This window comes from Channa argus, chromosome 8, assembly GCF_033026475.1.
Source record: "Channa argus isolate prfri chromosome 8, Channa argus male v1.0, whole genome shotgun sequence".
NCBI lineage: Eukaryota > Metazoa > Chordata > Actinopteri > Anabantiformes > Channidae > Channa > Channa argus.
In genome coordinates, this window is record NC_090204.1 from 9691468 (window position 1) to 9714617 (window position 23150).

Sequence of the window (23150 nt, forward strand, 5' to 3'; positions counted from 1 at the left end):
TCACCAGCCAGCACTTGTTTTCCATCTCAAAGAAGCTATTGGTCCTGGCATTGCTTGGTGGTGAGAGATAGACAGCCAGCATGCAGACACATAGTAGCCTTCTTCAAGGCTTTATTACACTGAGAGAAAGAGAGAGGGGACAGCACTGATAACTTCTGGGCTTTACCCAGGCTGATAAAGTAGGACACACACACACGCACACGCACACACACACACACACACACACACACACACACACACACACACACACACACACACACACACACACACGTACGTACTTACGAGAGATTTGTTTTAGTGCCAAGCCCAAATGTTCAACCTTTATCAAGGGAATTCATTAAAGAGAAAGGTCAGAATAAAACTTCAATGCCTGGGTGTTATCCAGCATACTCACTTTATAAAATCTAATTTAAGTAACGTTTTAAAAAGTATAAATAAAAAATTACATTTCCTACATATAAAGTTTTAATGTCCTCTTCAATGTTGCTGACGTCACAAGTTGCTGAACAATGTTTACCACCTGGTCCCACACCCACTGTCATCCTATTGTCCATTCTCTTGTCTGAGACCATCTCAGCCATGTGGGATCAGCCCCCATTATGTTCTTGAAGACTTATGCACACAAGAAACTAGCAAACTGTGTGTAAGAGAACTCACTAAGTAGATAACCACACATGGGATGAACTGAGCTCATGCACATAAAGGTACATGCACAAGTGTTTATCACAACATTGTCTCACAGCGCCAAAATAAATTGTTAATGTTGCATGTTATTCTCTGCCTACATGGGATACTGGGTTCCAATAGTAAGTGAGGAAAAGAAGGAAGAGTATTACATGTGATTAAATATAACTATCTGAATGTGTATGTCACTTGAAAAGGTCTGGTTACACTGAATGAATGCAAACACACTCTAGTGATTAAAAGAACAACTTTAGGTATTCACGTCACAGAGCAAATGTTGCATCCTTCTCTAACATATATGATTCACTCCTGCCTATCCAGTGCTGACACAATAATAACAACATACATTACAATCCTACATTGTAATTATATAAATGTAGGGCTCTCAGCAATTCACCATATTGTAAATTTCATCAGAGGGTAGCCTTTCTCAAGTTTTCACCTAATAACAAAACTTTTGACCAGGTATTTGAAAAATAAAGTACTGAGACAACTCTTTTTTTTTTTTTTTTTTTTTTTGTGGGATTTTCCTTTTGGGGAAAGTGATCAAATAATACAATAAACTATGGGGTAAACTTCACTGTCAGTTGCAAGTTGCAGAAATATTGCAGTAGAAATGCACCTTCAAAAGATTGTTTAGTCAACGAAAACTTGCAACATTAAGACTTGTATGCATTTATCATGCATAACCACAACATTATAGATGGTCCTAACAATGTCATAGGGAACAAGACTCAGCATGACCACGCTTTGAAGTCTGCAGCTACACAGCCTCATACAGAGAAAAATATGATACACTATTTGCAGGGGTGGGAGAAGTATGCAAAATTAATACTTAATAAGTAAAAGTGAAGCAATAGCCTACATTTTTTTTAACTTTAAGTGCAACTTTAAATATCTTACTCAAGTAGATTTGCTAAGCAAATTACATTTCACTCACAGTACAAATGCTAAATTACTCGATTAAGAAAACAGTGCATTATAAACAATATTAACTATAATAAGTATGGCAAAACATGCATGTTAAATATTTAAAAAATAAGGGGCAGACATCAGTGTTGGTAAAGGTGGAGATGATTTTAAAACCATAACATATTTTTTTTATTAAACCACTAGGTCATAATAATGTGCCCGATCGATGTATTTGCACATTTAGATCCTTTTGTACGGTCAGTATGACTGTACACACTCCACCACAGTAGATGTCAGCATACATTTCCATCGTTGCACTGCTATGCGCCACACATGTTCAAGGGAGAACAGCGGAACAAACGTGTTACTTCTTGTTTCTGTCCGTTCCCAAAATCGGCGAACAAGCGGTTTGCTTCAAAACATTATGGCGTCGAGAAGAGCAACAGTAGCGCCAAGTAGTTTAAAAAATGCGTCCACGGACGCCAAAAGGTAGTGTTTGTCGTCAATTTCTTTTTCTATCTTTAGTACGGTTTTGTTGTAACATTATTGCCAAAGTGTGTGTCTGTTTAATTTTAATAGCTTTCGATGGGTGTTTAGTCAACATTGCCGTTACCTAAGGGCGGTCTCTTTTTGTGTCTATAACGTTAGCTTAACCTCATCCATTTACAGTTCTAGACCAGACACATGTCTGATAAATGGGCTCTAAAAGCAAAATAAATATGAACTGCAACACTAAAGGTAATTAACGCCAACTTTGCTAAGCTAGCATTGACATTGTAGATTAGCTTTATAATTAGCACGTCCTTTTGTAATAAAAAGCTATTATTTTCTGTTTTTATTCAATTCTGCGCCGCCCTGTTTGCTTGTTTCAGCTCGAAAAGTGGGAGCAACCTTAATAAAGCGGCCAACAGTGGTACCGGGAAGAAAAGCATTAAATGTAAGTTAAGTATTGTAGCCTTTACAGTTAAGTGTCCATTGCGGGGCATTGGACCAGCTGAGTCTGTGGATGTTTTTACAGCGGTGACACTTGTCACGTTGTGATAACCCATCTTCACAACGTTCCTCCAGAAAGAGTACCTCATACCCCAAGCTAAGATCACATTGAGACATAATGGAGTTTTTCATTGGTGAGATGTTGTCACAATAGCATTAGAATGTGCAAAGAATGAGAAATAGTTGTATACAAATAAACGAGTAAATCACACAAAACTTATACATGGACTATGTGAGGTAGGAACTTAACCATTCCTATAACATTGTTTTCTGACCTATCAGTGTTCTCAAAAACAGTGTTGTTTTGTTTTTAACAGTACAGTTAAATTTGAAGTGATAATGCTTGATTAGTCTTTACTTTGTTTAATGTTTTTTACATCTTAAAATTTCTTTATTGTCATTTAGCTAGTGGGACAATTGTGAAGTCTCGATATATGCAGTCTGCTGAGAAGACATCTCTTTCAAAGGTACATTTTTTATGTGTTCTCATTTTACTGATGTGTTTCACTAGTGCTATTCTAGCCGTGTGATTATTATTATTATTATTTTGCCGCTATTGTAAATATGTTGTTCATGGGTCTTAATTTCTTTCTGTATGTTGTTGTCATACATTTGTTTGTTTATTACAACTACAAATTTATAACAGAGCAACTCATTGACCAATGACTCTTTTGCTGTGCCACTGAGGCCTTCCTCACCTAAAGCCAGTAGTGTAAGACCAAAGGTGGGAACTCCACCTAGACGCTCAGTGAACCCCCATGCTCTTGCAATGTGTAAGTACTTCCTGTTACGATAATTATGAATGTTTATATACATAGTTCTTTATAACAGATGAGTACATTTCACATTTGGTCTTGTGAATTAAAATGACATTCATATAATATTTATAGTATGCCCTATCAGCAATGGTGTTCACTTGTAACTGCTTTAACTTCTTTAAAAAATATCAAAAATGTTAGGTATAACTGCTGTGTTGTTTAATTTACGAACTGTGTATGATTGTAGTTGAGTGAATTGCAGTGAGCACCAGTTATGCAAAATGCTTTGGCAATTATCTATTTCCCCTTAGTTCTGATTAAGCTTATAACATTTTCTAATAAGAACTAGAAATGGTTGCGTATTCATGTTATTTTTCTTACAGCAATGACATCAAATGAAACTGAACCCTCTTTGTTGGGAAAAAGTATTCTGCAATCCACTTTCTCTGATGGACACTACTCTCGACCAGATTTTGATATTTCAGTCATTAAAGGTAAACTGTATTAAACTGTTTTTGTCATTGCATTTTAAAAAATCGGGGCGATCCTGAAACTACTGTTTTATGAATCTCTTTAAGATAAAACTGTTGTAGAAAATGCTGCGGAACCTGAGAGAAACCCAGAGAACGAGAAGAGGATTGCTGAGATGAAAACCTTCCAACTGGCGTACCTTACAGCTAAGGTAAAATTCAGATCAATCCATCTGGTATTCTGCAAACTGTTTTCAGTGCGTCTTTTTTAAATCATTACATAACGTAATTTAGATAGAAAATGAATTTGTTTAAGTAATTTCTGATCACATGCACTCTTCTGTGAGGAATGATTATTGTCAAGAGTCCTATGCTGTGAATATTTGTCCATCACTCTGTAATGTTTGACTTTAGATGGAGAGTAATACTGCTAAACTAAAGAATGAAGCAGAGATAAGGATCCTGCAGGAACTTGAGGAAGAAGAGGCACTGCATAATGATCTCTGGGAGAAAAAGCGCAAATTCCTCCTTACAGAGAAAAACAGGCTGGCGCATGAGCTGCTGGATTTGCAGGTCAGGAAACTTTCTCCTTTGTATTGAAAATTTTAAACGTGTATATACACAAATCACATTATAGTCATTTAAAATCACTGTGTTTTCCAGATACACATTTAAATGAGATTTAAAAACCAATGTAAAGGTGCCTTATAGCTACATATCATAATATTTTTGATGTAATGTGTTTTACAGTGTTCAATTTGGGTATAACACAAAAAGCGAGGCGTTTACTGAGGCGTTTACCACCTGACACATTTTTTCATTTATCAAGACTTGGACCAGCTAGTTTCAGCAGAGTACAGTTGTAAATTAGAGTAGCGTAGATTTTAAAATGTACAGTTTAAACACTGTTTGAGCAACAGGTTGAGTACATTATTCCCATCACACTAATGTTACAATTTTTGTTTATCAGATTGCTGCATTGACTCCTGTGGCAGAAGCTGCCAAGCAGTTTACAAAGGAATACAAGTCTTTTTCCACAGCTGTTGACACCACCCGACATGAGCTGCCTGTCAAGAATTTCTATATTGCAGGAGACAGAAGGGAATTTCTAGGTGGCTGTTACTATGTTTAAAATTGCTAATTATATATTATAAATAAGCATTTTAACTGATAACTGCATTTTGTAAATTCTAATTGGTGTATAGACATATTGATTATCACGTTCCACTAATACAGTATTATGTTCTTCACACTAATGTAAAATAAGCAATATTTTTCTGACTTTGTTGGATATTGGTGTGCATAACCTTATTAGTTGTATTAGGAAGCTGATTCTTAGGTTGTTGTGAAAAGATATCAGTTTGTTAAACAAACTGACAATAAGCTAATTTCTTTTTTTCTTTTTCTTTTTTTCTATTTGACATAATGCATGTGCTCTTATTAACTCAAAATGACATTTTATATTTTGTTGGAACTGAAATGTTAAGACAATCGTATCCACGTGTTTTAGATAAAGCTGAGGCTTGCCTGGAGGAGATTGAGAAGCTCCTGGTGGAGTGCACAGATGGAGATTATAAAGACAACAGCACTTCTCTTGACTGTCTTAGGGACATTAAAATGACTTCAAAGGACATCAGTCAGCAGCTGGCAGGGTATGTACATATTTAGATAATGCTGGGAATTTATGGTTTCCTTTGACTGTGTAACTGTGAGAATGTTTCTTTAAAGAGATTAGTATTTATATGGGTGGAAAAATAGCTATTTTATGTTTTGAAGACTTATTGAACAAGTCATTAATAAGACCTAAAAATTCACTCTACCAATGATTACAGCATCCTATGACATTGCTGTTGTCCATTTTTCCAGTGCATTTTCTGAGCTTCTGGAGCTGTCATCATTGGTCTCCCGCCACACAATCTACGTCCAGCAGGGTATTGAAGAAGGACAGCTTGGCACTGCAAGAACCCATGAGCTCTACTGCCCAAAAAAGTGAAGGCTATTACACAGTAGAAGATACACAGTACATGCAGTTTTCATGCAGTTTCTCTCCAGACTCTCCCATCCCAAAATTTGCCATTTGGGGTGTATTTGTAACTTTTTGACATCTAATTTTTTTGTAGCTTTATTATAAGACTACTCTTTTATTATAATATACTCTTTTATAAATGAACATGATTAATAAAAAAAATTTAAAAACAACAAAAAAATGAAATAGCATTTTAGTGAGAAGAAACATGGGAGAAGAGGGATTTCTACATTTGTGTTGTGTTAAATGCAGCTGAAAAAAGAAATAAAACTGACTGAAATTGGTAACTGGCATCAAGAGGGGGTAAACTATTAATTGGAGTGCAGGTTGGATAGATGGATAGATAGATGGATGGATAGATACTTTAGTCATCCTAACAGGAAATTCACAAATTCCTGCAGTATCCACATCTTAAGGCAGCGAAGGCATGCAATGAATACAAAAGAAAAAAATAAGCTATACTTAAAATGTAAGTAAATTTAAATGAGTATTAAATGGGTGCATTGTGTACAGTTTATAATACAGTTCAGTAAGGTGTAAGAGGTGGTGGGAAAGTCCTTTGTTGTTGAGGCAATACCTCATCATTAAGTAGATAACCAGAACAGGTGCATTCTTGCTATTCCTACAATAGAGAGAATAGCAAGATACCTCTGGGAGTCGTCCAGAAAGATTATCTTTACGCCCACGGTAGATGGAGACAAGTCCAGTATATGGCAGATCTGTTTTGGAAACGTTGGGCTAAAGAGTACCTACCCGAGCTCCAAAGGCAGCAAAAATGGACACATAACCAAGGTCTGTCTTCTCCAGGAATCAGAGTGAGACAGTGGTAAAGACTGATCTCCTACAGTGTGGTGTGTTAAGTGCTGGTAACCTCTGGCACCAGAAGAAAGTAGAGAGAAAACCATAGAGGAATAGTCATGATGTTTGCGGGTTATTGTATGATTTGTTTGTGTTTTATGTGCAAAGTAATTTAATAATTGTTTCCAACATTAAATGTTTCTAATATTGGAGCCAAGGGTTTCCTTGGCAACCATCAAGGGCAAACTATCAAAGCTATATGATGTCACTAATGACATCATAAGTACACAGAAACGTAACAACACACTATACAGTTCACAATACATACTACATAAAACTAAAACTGAGGAAACCCTAGGTTGGCACATACAAGTCTGATATCGTTTATTTTTTCATGTTCAACAAAACCACGTCTCAGTTTTTGATTTATACAAAGGAAATATGTTAAATGTCAGTTTCATTCACACATTGATTTAATTTGTAATGCATTTCTACCTAAACCTCTCATGTATGACTTTATGGTCAATAATAATACGTAATAAGCACGAACATCGCACAGTTTAAAAGGTGTGAAGTTTCAGTAAACTGTGGCGTACCGATCCGGATGTGACGTAACGTCAAAACAACAATCTCGTTTTTATTGGTTGGTGGTGTCATGCCATCTCCATTCTCCAAGGATCAATGAACCGCAGGAGAGCTCCTTGTCGCGGGTATAAACACGGGTTTTCTTTCAAAGTTAAATTAGTATTTCGTAAAAGTGGTTTTTCAAGCCAGATATTTGATTGTAGTTTTTCTTTTCACACTTAATTGTTTGGTAGGGAAAGCGCCATTTGTGGCAGCTAGCTAGCTCGTTTCTAGCTAATGGCTAAGTTGATAGCAGTATGGATCCATACTATAAACCAATGTTAGTCCGAAATGAAACGAGCATGGAGATCATAGGTAAATATAATATGACAGCTTACTAAAATTTGCTGTATAAATTTAGTCCAACAGAGATTGGAAAAAATGCAACTCGGTTAAACCAGAAGACCAGAACGAATGGTCACAAGTACGAGTTAGTCATCAAAGAAAACCTTCAGATTTATTGTCTGTCGGAAATTATCAATCCACATGGAATATACACTCAGTGTGTACTTCATGAGGGACACCAGTATAATCTAATGCAAACTAATACAGCCGCTCTGCCATTAATTCTACTTTAATAATGTTATAATTTCTCCTTTTTTAGTTTAAAACGGCCAGAAAGGTGGCAATTCTATTCTCTGTTTATTACTGAGGTCATAGTGGTTGGTGGAGTGTTATTGGAGCGCATTATATTAAGAGATGGTTCTAAAGTTTTGGCAACCCTATTTAAAATGAATAAGAGGGCCAAAACTCTTTTTATAAAGCATTCCACTGCAACTCCACTAGCCAATTAATAATAATCAGAAAGGAGAATGATCACCTTTCTGACAGTTTCAACTTAAAAACTGAGAAATTATAACACTGTAAAAGTAGAATTCATGGCAGAGCTGCTGTATTGGCTTGGTTACTTTACACATAAGCTGTATGACACTGCCTGAGTATAAATCGTTAGTGAAATAATGTAACTCTGTAACTTGTTGTATTGTTGACAGCTCTCACCCACAAAGGAGGGATGTGGCAACAGGAGGAGAATGGAGGCAGAGAACCCAAGAGCAATGGCGAGGCCAAGGCAAAGTATTGGTGAGAGGAACGGAGGAAGATGAGCAGGGGAAAGGCATTGTGCCCTTAGGGACCTGCCAGACCATGTGCCCTACACGTGAGCTGCGGGACCGTGAAGCACAGAACCGCCTTCACCGTTTTGAGATATTAGCAGGTACCGAAAAAGATCGACGGCCCAGGGGTGATCCCTTGCATGCTGTTAAAGAGTATTCCAGACCAGCAGCTGGAAAAGACTTGACAAACTCCACAGACCTCCGTCCACCAGCAGTGTTGCTGAAAACCGTATGTTACCTCATAGATGACATTGCTGCCTCCCCCACTCTGCATCCATGGTCTGAGGCTAGTACTTTTTTTTTTCTTCCTTAGTTTTCATTGTTCTTGATTAGGGTATGGTCAACTAAATGTATTCAAAATGTGTCAGAACTAAAACTTGATTCTTGTAGTCCTTTGCCTAAACAATATGAACCTATTCTTTATAGTACAGAAAAGCCCCATAGGGAACATTAGTGTTGAGTTTTGAGTCTACTGTGAAACTGCTTATCTTCAGAGACTTGGTTTACATTGAACAAGTAGTGAGACCAATTGGTACTTTCCCAATTTGAAAATGACTGCAAGTTATAATGACTAATGAGCTTAAATTTTAGTAATTTATTAACTAACGGTGACTAGAAGATGATAAACGCGCGCGCGTGTGTGTGTGTGTGTGTGTGTGTGTGTGTGTGTGTGTGTGTGTGTGTGTGTTAGAATAGGTAAACAACAAGCAACATTTTAAAGTGCTCTGGATGAAAGCGCTACATAAGTGACCATTTACATACAAATAAATACAAATAACTTTCAAAAAATTGATTTTTAAATAAGATAATACTTTTCTTTCAGGTTTATAGCTTTGTTTTTGATCGAATGCGTGGTGTGAAGCAGGATATGATCATCCAGAGAGTGTCTGGTTTGGACTGTGTGGCCATTTTAGAGCGGACGGTGCGTTTCCTCATCTATGCCTCTTATCATCTTTGTGGTGAGCCCCTGGGACTCTACGATCCAATCATTAACGACACACACCTACAAGAGAATCTGAGCTGGCTGTTAGATTGCTATGCAACTGGACTAGGACCACATCCCAACCAGGAAGAGTTCCAGGCACTTGGTCTTCTGTACAATTTGGGTTTGTTACTCCATTTATTAGTTGAATACCTAGTATATTTGTGTGCATGTTGAGGCATTGTATTGAAATGCAAATATGCAATAATTTAGTGTTTTACACAATAGTTCAGGTTGTTAATGCTGACAACTGCTGTGAATAATCAGCATCCCTGTAAAATACATGTATTATGTATATAAAACACTTGTAGCAAAAGCACAAATTATTTATTATCATTAAAAGCACACAGGCATGCCAGACTTTTTGTGGCTGTTGCTCTGTGCAGCAGAGTCAGAACTACTTTTTAAAAACATTTTACAGGTGAGTTGCCATAAAGGTATTCTGGAAACATTTTCTCTAAGTTTGCTAACAGTTTTTTTGTTTTTTTTATCTTTCTTAGGTTCAGCTCGTGCGACACAGCACATTATGGCCCTCCCCGCGAAGCTCCGCAGCACTCCTAGCATCAGGCTTGCTTTGTCCATAAACCGGGCACATCTGGAGCGAAACCCTGTGCGTTTGCTCCGATTGGCCCAGAGGTTGAACTTCCTGCAGTGTTGTGCACTCCACAGGCACCTGGTGACATGCCGTAGAGATCTGCTGCTGATATTCAGCCATGCTTACAGCAGCCGCAACTGTTGGTTTCCGCTCGACACACTGGCTCAGCTCTTGTCTTTGGACACATCACTCACCACCCAGCTCTGTGAGACTTATGGAATGGAGGTAAACCATGACAACAAAGTGGTTTTCTCCAAAGCTGGATTCACTGAGCCTGAACAAGGAAAGCTGTACTGTCAAGTGTATCACAGCTTAGTTGGTGAGAAACAGAGAGACTTAACAGTTGGAAGCATCATTCATGGCTGTGCTTGAGGCAGTGATGTACAATTGTATTACAGACCCTTTTTCCTTTTTAATTCTGAAGGAAACCACGATGGTCATGCCAAGGCAAGACACTGCAACTTGCCGGGTTTCTGAGGTTGGTAGCGTGTCCTAGGATGACCTGCAATGATATCTTTCCCCAAATAAAATGCTTTACATTATACATGTTCAAGATTAGGGGCAGGATTTTTGGTGGTCTTAGGGCCATACTTGACCAGAGAGAGTCTAGAATTGGAACAAAGTTCTCTCCAATTCTGAATGTCCTTTTTCCATCCTCAACATGCGATTGGTGCCTGAATCACTTTTAAGATGTGAATTACTTTTATATTGTTAATTAGTAAACTAGTATTCATACTGTTTTGTTAATGCCACATTGTGCTTTTATTAAGTATTTCAGGAAACATGATGAAAAATAAGCTGTGCAACTGTTTTCATGTTCTAAAATATAGTACCGTTGAAACGTTTAAATAAACTTTGTTAAATAAAAAGAGTAATTGCCTTGAATTTAAACGCTGCATCTGAGCGCATTCACCACTTGAGGGCAGTAGATATCTTTCCGGGATATCAGCGCACTTTTGTAGAAAATAAGACTCGATATAAAACATAATTCTGCTTCAGGAGCTTGCGTCTGTTATTTTTAAACAGTTTTCCAGTGTTCAGATGTTTTCCAAAGCAAGGGGAACCAGTTGTAGCCGGTTGAGATGTCTGGTGACCCTGAAGTATGTGACGTACAGGTAATTTATAGTGGTTTAAACTGCAGGGTCAGAGCTGTTCCTCGACAGTGAAATTAGTCATGCAGTCGCTGCAGAGAAGTAAAGGAGGAATTGAAGTGAATGGAGAGCTGTCTGACGCTGATCGCCTCCTGACTCGCTGCTGTAGGAGCGGAAAAAAGCTCGACCAATTTGTAGGAGATCACCAGGACCGGGAGTTGTCCACGAATTTCACACGTTAAATCGTTACTGTGCGTTTTTTTTTTTTTTTTGCGCGCTTAAGTAGGAGGATGCCTGCAATTTGTAATGTTGAAATATGAGAGAACGGAACCGGGGCGGGTGAAGGCACATGGGAGAGGACTGTCCGTGTACTCCGGGCTCTAGAAGGAAAAAAAAACGGCTTGGTTTAAACTGGATTTGGCGAAGTGGGATGATTATTAAAAGCTGATTTTATTTTTCTGGACGAAGCTCAGCATACCTACAGCGTCCTCCAACCTCAATGGATTGATAGGGCAGAAGGTGTAAGCACAGACTTAAAATTTCATTCAACTGTCTATCAGAGACAGGAGATTCGATCTCCTCCAGAGGAGAGGGACGATATTCAGCAGTATCTCGGTTACTGAGAGCAAAATGTTGGGGTTGTCTTTGACAGCTTTAAGTTTTTCCTGGACGTTGTTCATCTGCAGCGTGAACAGAGGTTATGCAGAAGAACGGCAGTAAGTAGCGCATGTAATCCTTGGTGGATTTAAAGTGGAGTGCAGTGCTTTGTACTTACTTACTTAGGTCTCTCCTAATCGGTGTGTTTGTAATGTTATGCACTGCTAAATACACACAGCTACAGCATTTAACGTAAAATGGAAAAAGTGATAATTCAACATTTTGCATTTTTTCAAAATATGTTCTGCGAGCATCTTGGTTATAAGATTTGTCAATATGAGAGTATGTAATGTAGCATTGCTAAACGACATGATACATCACTACTTGTAATTAAAATATTTTAAAAAATATATTTATTGGACATGTGCGCAGTCACACGAGCTGATACATTGAGTTGCAAACTGTTCTGCTGTTGATGCCCTGATTACTGTTAAGATGACAGCTATTTTGTGTAAATTTTGTTGTTGTTGTTTTTCTTTTTAAGCAGCATCTTTCATTCAGTTAATCCCCCCCCCCCAGAACCTGAAGCAAAAAATGTGACTATTGGCAAATGTGAGTCTAGAGTATGTCAAGTGTTTAAGTCTCAGCTGAGAATGAATTGAAACGCAAGAGGCTAAAAACATAAAATCATGTGACTGAACCAAAACTATCCCCGCTTACAAAGGAAAACCCAAATCATTCTCAGACACTGACTCTCAGCTGTGGACAAAATTGGGCAACAACAGCAAGAACTTGAGCACAAGAAGTCATGTGACTGAAATAAGCATGGTGTCCACCACCTGACCCAGGCTCATCCAAGAGCTGGTTAAACTAACTGTAGATCAAACGCACAGAGTCAATTGCCTCGTATTATCTTCTTTCTCCTGAAGCCTTATTTTCCAAGGGATTTTCTCATTACTTTCTTTCACAGGAACAGCAGTTGCCTCCAGCCGTAATGCTGTAGTGCCGTAATGCCAACCACCTGATTCTTCTCTCAGCCATGCAATTGGTTTTGTGCTCAGGGCTTTGCTCACTGCTAATTTGTCTGATCTTTATTAAAGTTTAAGTGGGTGACTAGACCCATTTGCCTTATGAATTAAAGTAAAAAAGATGGGTTCAGAACTGAACTGTCAAACAAGGGGAAGTTTTGACTTTTGACCTATTTGTTATTGGATCAGATTTTTCAAATCAATACACGTTCACAAATAATATAGGTAAATAACGATTAATGACATAAGTTCAGCACAACTTGGCTGTTTGTATGCTTTATTGTGGATGAGGATGTGTGTGAGTTAGGCAACAAGTTAGAGAATGAGAGAAGAATGTGTCTATGTGCATAACTCAACTGTATTAATTGCCTCAACTGCTTGAAAGAAGCAATGGTAAATGATAATAGTGGCAGTCTGCCCCTAAACACCAAGCAGTGATGCAACAAATGTTTATTCATGTCTGTCATATGTTTACTTCATTCCTCATCTTGTCGTACCTCCCTCTCTATCCTCTGACATCTCCTTTATCTCCTGCTACTACCTATACCTCTGTTTTTCCACTCCACTTCTTTACCTCTTTGTACTCTAATCCCTGCTCTGCTTCTGTTTCACCTGTGTCCCTCCCTTGCTTTGCCTCCCTTTTCTCTCCCTCTCTCCTCAACCTTGCTTTCTATTTTCAGAGGTTATTTGGTCGCTGCACCCACTGTGTTTCGAGCAGGCGTAGAGGAGAGTGTGAGCGTAACCATCTTCAGTGCAAAAGCTGAAACCCGTGTGCAGGTGCAACTGTCAGTGAAGGGACAGACGGTTGCCAGCAACCACGGTTCAGTGCTTGGTGAGAACTGATTCTGAAGCTAAGGTTACAATACTTTTGCATTACTTTTGGAAAGAAAACATGTACTAACCAGTTCAGCTAGGAGAGACCCCCTTTGTGCTATATCTTCAAAGGACGTTTGGATAACACACACACAGGTATACGAGCGAAAACATGCTGACTGCAGAACACACAGCCCTAGCCTGATTGTCCTCTGCCCTGACTATGTGCCCCTGACTAGACAGGGTTTGTGTAGGGTTATATATGATTGGAGGTATCAGTTCAGCCCACCCCACCAGCCACTTAGTGTATACAGTGTGTGATTTGTTTGACAGCACCAATAATAGATGGTGCTATCTCTGCTTGAGAGTGACATGGAGACATTTTGCAGCTGTATATCCTGCAAGCCCAGTGCAAAAACTTACAGGCCAACTCAGCCACAGTGCACTAGGTCTCATAACTACTGGATTATTATAGTTTATTGGATTATTATAGTATTATATGGATGATTAAACATATGTGATAAGTGAAAACTAAGATGTATCTGAACAACTATTCTGCATTGTTTTGTCTCACTGTTTTTATTTTAGACAAAGGCACCATCAAAATAAAGGTGAGTCTGTCTGCGTGACTTTGTTTTCTCACCCATGTCCTACAGTGCATGCATGCTTTCGTCCAGAGATGTTTAAAATGCATGGCGCTGTTTAGCGGTGACAGCTGCACAGTAGTGAGAGCCTGTTGTCCGTTGTGTGCACATTCCTCAGGCAAGATGCAAATCAACACTAATGTTATTTGTAATGCAACATCTGTCTCTGCTCATTCATTGGGAATAAGGTAACGGCCTCAATATAATATGCAACAGCTGTTGACGTGCATGTATGGTCTACCGCCCCTGTAGGCTGGAATAGATCAATCTAGTATGCACGACTCAGTTCTTCCCCTCTATCTCTCTGTCTCTCTCTCTCCCTGTAACCTCCACCCTCATTCTCATGAAATACAGTCATGTGTAGTGTGTTGTGTTATAGTTTGGCATCTTCCTCTGCTACTTAAATGTAGTTTTGTAGTCTTTTGTTATCTTGTAGCTTTTGTTTCCTACTTTTTTTTTTTTTTTAATCTGACTCAAAGTTGATCATTTTGCATAGTGTGTCACTACAGCAGCCTAACCTCTTTTCCCAATTGGGTACAGTAATTTATGTTTGGTCAATCCAGTCCTGATCCCTTTTGTGTTTGCTTTTATGTGTCCATGTGCCACCAGGTTCCCTCTGGTTTAAGAGGCCAGGCCCATCTGAAAGTGTGGGGGAACCGTCACCTCACAGAGGGAGGCTACATCTTCCACAACTATACCACCGTCACAGTGGAGAGCAAGGGCACAGCTGTTTTAATCCAGATTGACAAGCCCATCTACAAACCCAAACATAAAGGTTCCATCATAGTACACGTGATAGTTCATTAGTTAAACGTTGCACAGAAATGGAGAGAAATTCAGTTAAAGGATGTTGTCATGTTGATGGTGGTACATACATTGTACTAACTACATGACCAAAGTTAAAGCGTAAAAGTCTTTATAATGGAAGGATGTCAATTACATTGTTGTGTTTCCTTTTCTGTCTTTAGTGCTGATCAATGTCTACACAGTCACCCCTGACCTAAGGCCAGTCAATGACAAGGTAATTAAATATTTTTGTCATCTGGAAACCAGTAGAGTTTGACGTTCATTACATGCAGCTGAAAACGCTGCAGACAACAGAATAGAATTTTAACAGACTACTGGAAAACTGAATAGTATTTGTTTTTTCGAGTAAGATTTTATAAGCTTTCCTGGCAAAAACATGAATTTTGAATGTCCAAACCTCTGTTTACATAATTCATTTGATATATATTTACCTCTCTTCCATATCACTTTGGCAACAGAACAACAAACTGTTTATGGCAAATATACTTTTCCATCTCTTAGTCGGCCTTGAGTGCAGAGCAATGTACAGTCACCTATTTACAGAAGCCAAGCTAGAGTAATTTCTCTTGGAATGTTAGCAATGGCTCCAAATATATTGTGCAACTGTGCAGACAGACGGTTTATTGATGTTTGCAGCTATAAAGGCCTGCTGCTGGTAAAGGGTAGGTCTCACTTTCACAGTTGGATTATTGTTGGATAAGGATGGAGGAAGGACACATAAGATCTTCTCTAGGCTTTACATTTTATATGCAAGTTATCACCACTTTTACTTTTCTCATCTATTTTTTTATTTTCTGCAGATTGAGGCGTATGTCTTGGTGAGTGAAGGTTGACCGGACCACCCAGCATTGGCAGAACCACATCCGGGAGCGAACAGTGGCAATTTTAATTCCCAGTCTGGTTGGAGATTACAGAGCAGCAGTCAGGGAAGCTCACCTAGATAACAGGGTGCTCTTTGGAAAAGAAGGATAAACAACATGAAAGAAACATCTCCTCCCTCCCCCTCTCCTCTCCTCTCCTCTCCTCTCCTCTCCTCTCCTCTCCTCTCCTCTCCTCTCCTCTCCTCTCCTCTCCTCTCCTCCTCTCCTCTTCTCTCCTCCCCTCCCCCTCTCCTCTCCTCTCCTCTCCTCTCCTCTCCTCTCCTCTCCTCTCCTCTCCTCCTCTCCTCTTCTCTCCTCCCCTCCCCCTCTCCTCTCCTCTCCTCTCCTCTCCTCTCCTCTCCTCTCCTCTCCTCTCCTCTCCTCTCCTCTCCTCTCCTCTCCTCTCTTCTTCTCTTCTCTCCTCCCCTCCCCTCCCCCTCTCCTCTCCTCTCCTGTCCTCTTACTAGTTTCTGTAATTGTTTTTGAGTTTTGCCTGTGTATTGGGAGGGATGGCATCCTCCTTGACAGGAAGTAAAGATCCCAAAATGAAGCATTTGCAGTCTCTGAGGCGACAAGTGTTTAGGTTCCTAGACTCCCCTACAAATAAACTGGAGGTTTCCTTCAGAGGTAAACATGGTGACGGGTCATAGATGGTGTACGTAACAATGTGGAGAAGTTGGACACAAACGTTTTGTGAGTGGATACGGAGTAGCAGTCCGCAAGTGCAGCTGTTGACACCGTGAATGGCCCTGTGGCCACTGAGGCCTTAGCCGGAAAGTGTTGTAGCTGGTCCAATAGTACAGTAGTACAGCTTCTGCGGACAGATCTGGGAACATAGCGGCAAGCTGCAGTGTTCCCGATTTTGAAAATTATAGTAATGTAGACTTGGATGTACAGAGCAAGTCTGTGAAACAACAGGATACATCTGTGGTAACAGATGATTTGAGCGGCAGTCAGTCAGGACTAACTGAAGCAGCTTCACAGTCACAAACTGTAGAAAGTTTTGAAGCAGTTACAGTAACCAACACTCAAATGACAGGTGATGGAGAAGACATGGAGTATGACACTGAATCAGACACTCTGTCTGTTGGTGAATATTCCAATAGAAATGCAGACCTCTAGTCCCTAGAGTAAATTAATGATTTTCTCAATGAAACACACAAAAGGTCTGTTAAACTGAAAGACTACTTCATTGATACTGAAAAGTCATAAGATCTGGAGGAATATTTACGAAACTGGTTAGTTTTGACCTTTTGGATGAGAGGAAATGTTTTTGCCTTAAGAAACATATAACAACTCTGAATAAAACACCTAAAGATAAAAAGATGCTGTAAAAGTAACATGATCGTTCTTCACACGGTGTTTTCCTTTCTCTACTGTTTTCTTCTTACCTTGTCTTCTCTGCCTTTCTTTTCTGACTTTCTAATGCAGGACCTAAAAATAGGCTCCTTAAACATTAATGGAGAGACAGACATAAAAGAGCTTTAATTGCTAGGGTTCTTTAAAAAAAAAGACTAGCTGTACTTTTTTTGCAAGAGACATACTATTTTAGCAGATGAAGTTGAATGGGATTTATGGCAGAGGGTTCATGTTTCTTTAGTCATGGCAGTAACTTTAGTTCAGGGGCAGTTATTTTATTTAGGAAAATTTAGGAAAACGCAAATGTAGTTGTTCTATCCACCACGTAGGTGTTAAAAGGCCTGTGCTATGTCTTGTCAACTTCTATGCTCCAACTCAAGGCAATGGATCTGTGTCAAACATCCACATGCTAGACAGTACTCATGGGTGAGAGTCAAAAACAATAGGGGGAGCACAACCAGATAAGAAAGGATTTATATTTCCCAAAGTTTCAATTCTAGATTATTTATCAGTACCATAAGCCCAGTTGGTTTCACTGATCACCACCTCGTTAGTATTACTCTAATAATTTCACCGGTTGAAAGGGTAAAGGCAATGGTTGGAGGTGAGAAACGCACCAATACGTACAGTATACATCTCACTCCACTGCTAAGATTAAGACGGCAGTTTGGGAGCTTGAAGCAGACATAAAAAACATTAAAGAGAATCCACACGGAGACTCAGATTCTGTTACAGGTCATTTGCTGCAGGAAAGGAGGCTAGAGTGGAGCTCCTTTCTTCATAAGAGACTAAAGAGGGCTCTTGTAAGGCCTCGTCTTCTCCAACTAGAACACATGGATGCCCCAAGCTCTTTCTTTTTTAATCTGGAGAAATCTCCGGCCCAATGACATGACCTGTCTCAAACTACCAGGAGGCAGGGTAATCTCTAGCCCAGCAAGATGTGACATCATGAAGTGGATTTTTATTCAGTCTCTCTATTGACTATTTTTAGGAGGTTTTGGAGCACAACTGGTTTGGATTTACACGCTGTATTTATGGAATGTTAAAATACAGGATCTCTTCCTGCTTCACGTCAATGGGCAGTACTCTCCCTGTACTTTCCCATGAAGGGAAACCTGGCCCTGCTTAAGAACTGGAGACCAGTCTTATAGTCTGTGCAAACTATATTGTGCTCTACAGACCTTTGTCCAACAGACTTCCTTGGAATACTTGTAAATTCAGACCAAACATATTTTGTGCCTGATAGGACCATTAGAGACAATGTTTTTTTTATTCGTGATTTGACTGACCTACGTAATATTTCAAATGTTAATGTGAGCATTCTTTCTTTAGATCAGGAACAAGCTTTTTCTAGGGTTGACATTCCTATTTATTTCCTGGACTTAAGGCATTTGGTATGGGTGATGGGTTTTTAGATTGGTTACATTTGTTGTATCATGGAGCTGAATGAAGGGTGAAGATGGGGAGAGAACTGAATTCAACAATCCCTATACGGTGAGGAATTAGACATGGCTGCCCTATTTCAGGGCATCTATACTGTCTTGTCATTGAGCCTTTGCTGTGCAGGCTGAGAAGTCAGCTTAGGGGTGTCTCATTGCCGGGCTTCTTTAGTTTTAGTCCCCCTCTCACTGTATCTGCTTATGCAGATGATTTAAATGTTTTTGTCACAAAGCACAGGGATGTCCATTGTTTAGAGGACACCCTGTCCCTTTTATGAGGAAGCTACATCTGCAAGGGTTAACTGGGCAAAGAGCGAGGCATTGCTAGTGGGACAGTGGAGAGGCCAGCCAGTGCCTAGTTTTCCTGGAGGACTTCAGTGGGGGAACACGAGGCTGAAAGTTCTGTGAGTTTTTTTTTTGTTTTGTTTGTTTTGTTCATGTAGAGTTCTTTACCTTCCCGTGCCTGAAGATCAAGGCCTGATTGACACTCACTCCAAGATCGCCTCTTTCAGATTTTATACTGCACAGAAACTGCTTTTTTAACAACTTCATAAGGACCCAAACACTGCAGTGCACTAGTCTTCGAACCAGTTTCAGAGAGGCCGGCTGCACTGGGAAACTGGGACATTTTATCAAGATGTCAAGAACTTCTATGAACACTCTGAGAGAGACAACTCAATCAGGCTAATAAATATAGTCATGGAGGAAGTTTGGGCTGCCTTGGTACAATTCTTGAGAGTGTTTGCAGAAAACAGTACTCTGACCAGTGGAATGATGACAGCTTTCTTTCTCTATTGATCACTCCAGCTGTGGGGGAGTGGCAAGAGCGGGGAGGTCAGCTTCTGTCATTCAAAAATCCCTCAACTGTGTACATTTCAGAGTGTAGAGAAAAAAGCGGTCTATCAAATCTGCGTAAAGGTTTTGAACTTGCGTTTTTTGACAGGATTGAAAGAGTCGAGATGGACTGAGTTTTTTGGGCAAGATGTTTTCCCGAAAGGCAGCTGGCGGTGCCTGTACAAGCTGCCCAATGAAAAGCAGACAGCAGACCTCCAGAGGAGCGTCGTAAATAGGGCAATAGCTACAAAAAGATATGGAGCGTGGCAAGACCCTAACTCAGCGGACCAGTGTGTTTTAGCAATGTTCAGCCTTTTAAAGATGTGGTTTCAGGGTCTTGGGGAGGATTTCTCTCTTAGCCTGTTCATTTTTGGCCCAAAATATTGTGTAGGGAAATTAATGTACATATCCTTCTGAATTTGTTGTCTGGATCTGCTAAACTGGCCATTTGGCTGATACGCAGAAACCAAACTCGGGGTACTGGCAGTGTGGAGCTGGTGCCAGTTCTAAATGGGCTGCTTAAGGCCAGACTTAGGGTGGAATATGCCTAATATTGGATAATAGACAATAAGGAGGCTTTCAGTCGCATATGGACAGTATGTGATGTTTTGTGTTCTGTAGTGGAGTAAAGCAAAGAATTGATTGGAAACTTCTGACAAATGAATTAAATAATTGTTTTTGCTTTGTTTTTTGTTATTCTTTTGCATTTCCTAACATTTTTGTTTTCTAGAGTTAGGATTTGATAGAGATCTATTTTCTCTTTGTTTTTCTAATGTCCAATGAAAGAACATTTAAAATCAAATCTCTTCTCTTTTTTATTAGCCCTCCCCACACAGTGTGGGTCCCTTTTCTCTACTTGCTGCTGGGAAAGAAAAAATAATTTGGAAGCCCTGCAGGACTTTTATTTAACAAAATGCACATTCATCAGTTCCTTCACAATTTGTGATTTTGTGATCACAACAAGGTATTAAACGAATCCCCTGGGAATTCTCTAAACGCTGTTGTGAAATAATTCATTTTAAGGCACAACAATCACTAAGAGGTCCTAGAGGGACTGATTACTGTTATCTGCTACCCCTATGAATAATAGTTGAACTTTGATAGTTTTCAGAGACAGGCTAGATGCCTAGGTCAAAATTACTTTAAGGATTATTAGCCCTAACTAAGTCTTTACAATATATAGGTGTAATATGTTAGTACTGTGTAATGACAACATGCCAATAACCAACTTACAACTGTATAATCAGTGGTTCTCAATCCCCTCACTATGTCTTTCAGGATCCAAGAGGATCCAGGATGATCCAGTGGAAAGATCTTAAATCAGTCTGTTGTGGTAAGCCACTTTTTCTGCAATAACCTATACAATCATGTTTCAGTACAGTGTTTTCATATGCAATATTTTAACTGAAGTGAAAAGGTCTTCTTCCATTTGGGGAATCGTTGTATTAGAGTTTTCCATGGTGATTCAATGACCTCTTTAAGATTGCCTAAAATGCCAGATTTCAGGAAATTTCCCTTTTTGTGATGCATTTTGTTACTAATTTTTATTTTTTGATATGCAAGGTTGTGCGATTCATGTGCGATTGGGTAAATTAATTGTTGCAATTGCAGACTCCCAGGAGTTACTAATATAAGACTAATGATTATCAAGAATGCAGGCATTGAATGTGTTAACTAGATTCCTCTCTCCTATAGGGGTTGTAAACATGAGTTTCCCTCTGTCTGACCAGCCTGTGTTTGGAGAGTGGTTGGTCTTTGTGGAAGTGCAGGGGCACACTTATAACAACTCCTTTGAAGTTCAGAAATATGGTATTGTCCCATTCCAGATACATTTTTAAATTTTTATTTTACAGTTTGGGTGTTTGAATTGTCCTTGATTCTCTATCTATAAATGATATGTTGAGCTTCAATATTTATTTATATTTGTTTCCTTAGAAGCCTTACATAAAGCTTGCCATAGCATGAGACAAGACAAGTGCCTCATAAAAACATAATTTTATGCATCCACAATAGAAAGAGATGATACAACACACAAAAATACATCAAAAAGGTATTTACCTAATGTAATATTCTTTTACATATTGACAGTGATGCCCAAGTTTGAGTTGGTGATTGATCCACCACGCTACATCCGTGACCTGAACTCATGTGAGCAGGCCACTGTGAGGGCCAGGTTAGTCTCCCATTTCTTTCTCGCATGCATGACTGCTGTATGGCATTCATAAATGATAATGAATGTGTATATCTGGTTTATTATAGTAATTGTGCTTTTAAATTGTGTCTTGAGTGACTGAGCTTGGCAGGTATGTAGCTGTAGAGGTCTGACATGTCAGTGTTATACAGGTATATGTTTGGCAAACCAGTGACAGGGAAGTTAACAGTAAATATGACAGTGAATGGAGTGGGCTACTACCGTCACGAGATGGGCCATCCTGTGATTAAAAACATGGAGGTTAGTTTATCAGTTTCTTGGTCAGCACATATCTTCATGGTCTTGTTAATTATTTTTTTCGAGGTCTTCAAACTGTTATCAAACAACAATGTTAAATGTATGTAATTGTTTTTACATGTGATGTGAACCTTGGCACTAGAATTGTGTTCATACCACCAGATCACTCTTGTGTTGTTCTCAGATCAAAGGTTCTGCAAACTTCAGCCTTTGTGTCAAAGACATGATGCCCTTGGATGTGGCTGATCACTTTAGGGGTACTGTGAACATTTGGGCGACAGTGACCAGCATAGATGGAAGCAGACAAACCACCTTTGATGATTCAACACCCGTCCATAAACAGCTCATTGACATCAAGTACTCCAAGGATACACGCAAACAGTTTAAGCCTGGCCTGCCTTACAAAGGAAAGGTGAGTCACCAAACGCTGGCCTCAGTTAATATCATTAATCATTAATCAGGTCATTATTGAGCGTCTACTTTTTGTCTTTCCACAACTACTCTTGGTAACCCTCTCCCTGTAGATTGAGGTGACCTACCCTGATGGGAGCCCAGCTGATGGGGTGAGGGTGCGTGTCAAAGCAGAGCTGACTCCTAAGGACAACGTCTACACCAGTGAACTGATCTCCAAAGGTGGCCAGACAACCTTTGAGATCCCCTCCATCCCCACTACTGCCCACTATGTTTGGCTAGAGGTCAGCGCTTGAAATGATAGCAGTTGTATGTGATGTAAACAGGATGAAGAAAGAATGTAAATTTAGGCAAATATTATGAAGACTTAAAACATGTTATCTTTTCTGTGCTTAGACCAAGGTGATAGCGATTGATGGACAGACAGTAGGAAACCAGTACCTGCCAAGTTATTTGTCCATCAGTAGCTGGTACTCTCCCAGCAAGTGTCACATTCAGATCCAGAGTCCCAGCACCCCACTCAAGGCAAGTGCTGTCCTCTATATGTGTCCTCTGAGTGTTATGTATCATAGTTGTAGAAATATATGTTTGAATATAGTGTAATGCTTAAATTAATTTATAACAGCGTATCTTTCTGTGAATATAGGTTGGCCAAGAGGCCGAAATGGCTCTCAAATCCACTTGTCCCTGTAACTTCACTCTACATTATGAAGTGGCATCCAGGGGGAATATCATACTGTCAGGCCAACAGCCAGCCAACCTGATATCCTCCCACAGAGAAAAAAGAGCTACAGTCACCTTTGACAAAACTGTTCACACCACCCACCTGCCTCCCTCGTTCTCTGGTAAACACATGGAATTTAT

At 39.5% G+C, this 23150-nt stretch overlaps 2 protein-coding genes across 6 annotated transcripts in view; both read left to right on the top strand.

Annotated features, from left to right (window-relative positions):
- Positions 1-1950: 1950 nt before the first annotated feature.
- LOC137131643 (SAC3 domain-containing protein 1-like) lies at positions 1951-10778 on the top strand. Of its 4 annotated transcripts, XM_067513195.1 has the most exons (14): positions 1951-2085; positions 2469-2533; positions 2995-3056; positions 3236-3362; positions 3731-3841; positions 3926-4029; positions 4232-4390; positions 4788-4929; positions 5328-5469; positions 5684-5806; positions 8258-8663; positions 9201-9483; positions 9860-10273; positions 10379-10778. In XM_067513195.1, exons 1-14 carry the CDS (start codon positions 2021-2023, stop codon positions 10429-10431), a joined length of 2256 nt encoding a protein of 751 aa, XP_067369296.1. In that variant the 5' UTR covers positions 1951-2020; the 3' UTR covers positions 10432-10778. The 4 variants fall into 4 exon arrangements, with proteins under 4 accessions (XP_067369296.1, XP_067369297.1, XP_067369298.1 ...); XM_067513196.1 differs by lacking the exons at positions 1951-2085; positions 10379-10778 and adding an exon at positions 2316-2334 and having other exon boundaries at positions 9860-10365; XM_067513197.1 differs by lacking the exons at positions 1951-2085; positions 10379-10778 and having other exon boundaries at positions 3277-3362; positions 9860-10365.
- Positions 10779-11025: 247 nt separating this feature from the next.
- The window catches only part of cpamd8 (C3 and PZP like alpha-2-macroglobulin domain containing 8), a 42772-nt gene continuing 30647 nt past the window's right edge, over positions 11026-23150 (top strand). Inside the window, exons 1-14 of one of the 2 annotated variants that reach the window (XM_067513194.1) lie at positions 11026-11761; positions 13351-13502; positions 14072-14094; positions 14737-14902; positions 15096-15148; positions 15735-15752; positions 20705-20759; positions 21122-21235; positions 21515-21599; positions 21770-21878; positions 22060-22287; positions 22400-22570; positions 22683-22811; positions 22933-23131. In XM_067513194.1, coding sequence (XP_067369295.1) covers positions 11676-11761; positions 13351-13502; positions 14072-14094; positions 14737-14902; positions 15096-15148; positions 15735-15752; positions 20705-20759; positions 21122-21235; positions 21515-21599; positions 21770-21878; positions 22060-22287; positions 22400-22570; positions 22683-22811; positions 22933-23131 — 1588 coding nt within the window. In that variant the 5' untranslated portion in view covers positions 11026-11675. The remainder of the gene's footprint in view (positions 11762-13350; positions 13503-14071; positions 14095-14736; positions 14903-15095; positions 15149-15734; positions 15753-20704; positions 20760-21121; positions 21236-21514; positions 21600-21769; positions 21879-22059; positions 22288-22399; positions 22571-22682; positions 22812-22932; positions 23132-23150) is intronic. The other variant, XM_067513192.1, reaches the window with a different exon arrangement.

What these genes read in the sequence shown, in the direction of transcription:
- LOC137131643 (XM_067513195.1), top strand. Translation starts at nt 2,021, where the DNA reads ATGGCGTCGAGAAGAGCAACAGTAGCGCCAAGTAGTTTAAAAAATGCG. An exon ending in CGGGAAGAAAAGCATTAAAT is followed by an intron (nt 2,534 to 2,994) that starts GTAAGTTAAGTA and finishes ATTGTCATTTAG; the next exon opens with CTAGTGGGACAATTGTGAAG. An exon ending in GAGCTCTACTGCCCAAAAAA is followed by an intron (nt 5,807 to 8,257) that starts GTGAAGGCTATT and finishes TATTGTTGACAG; the next exon opens with CTCTCACCCACAAAGGAGGG.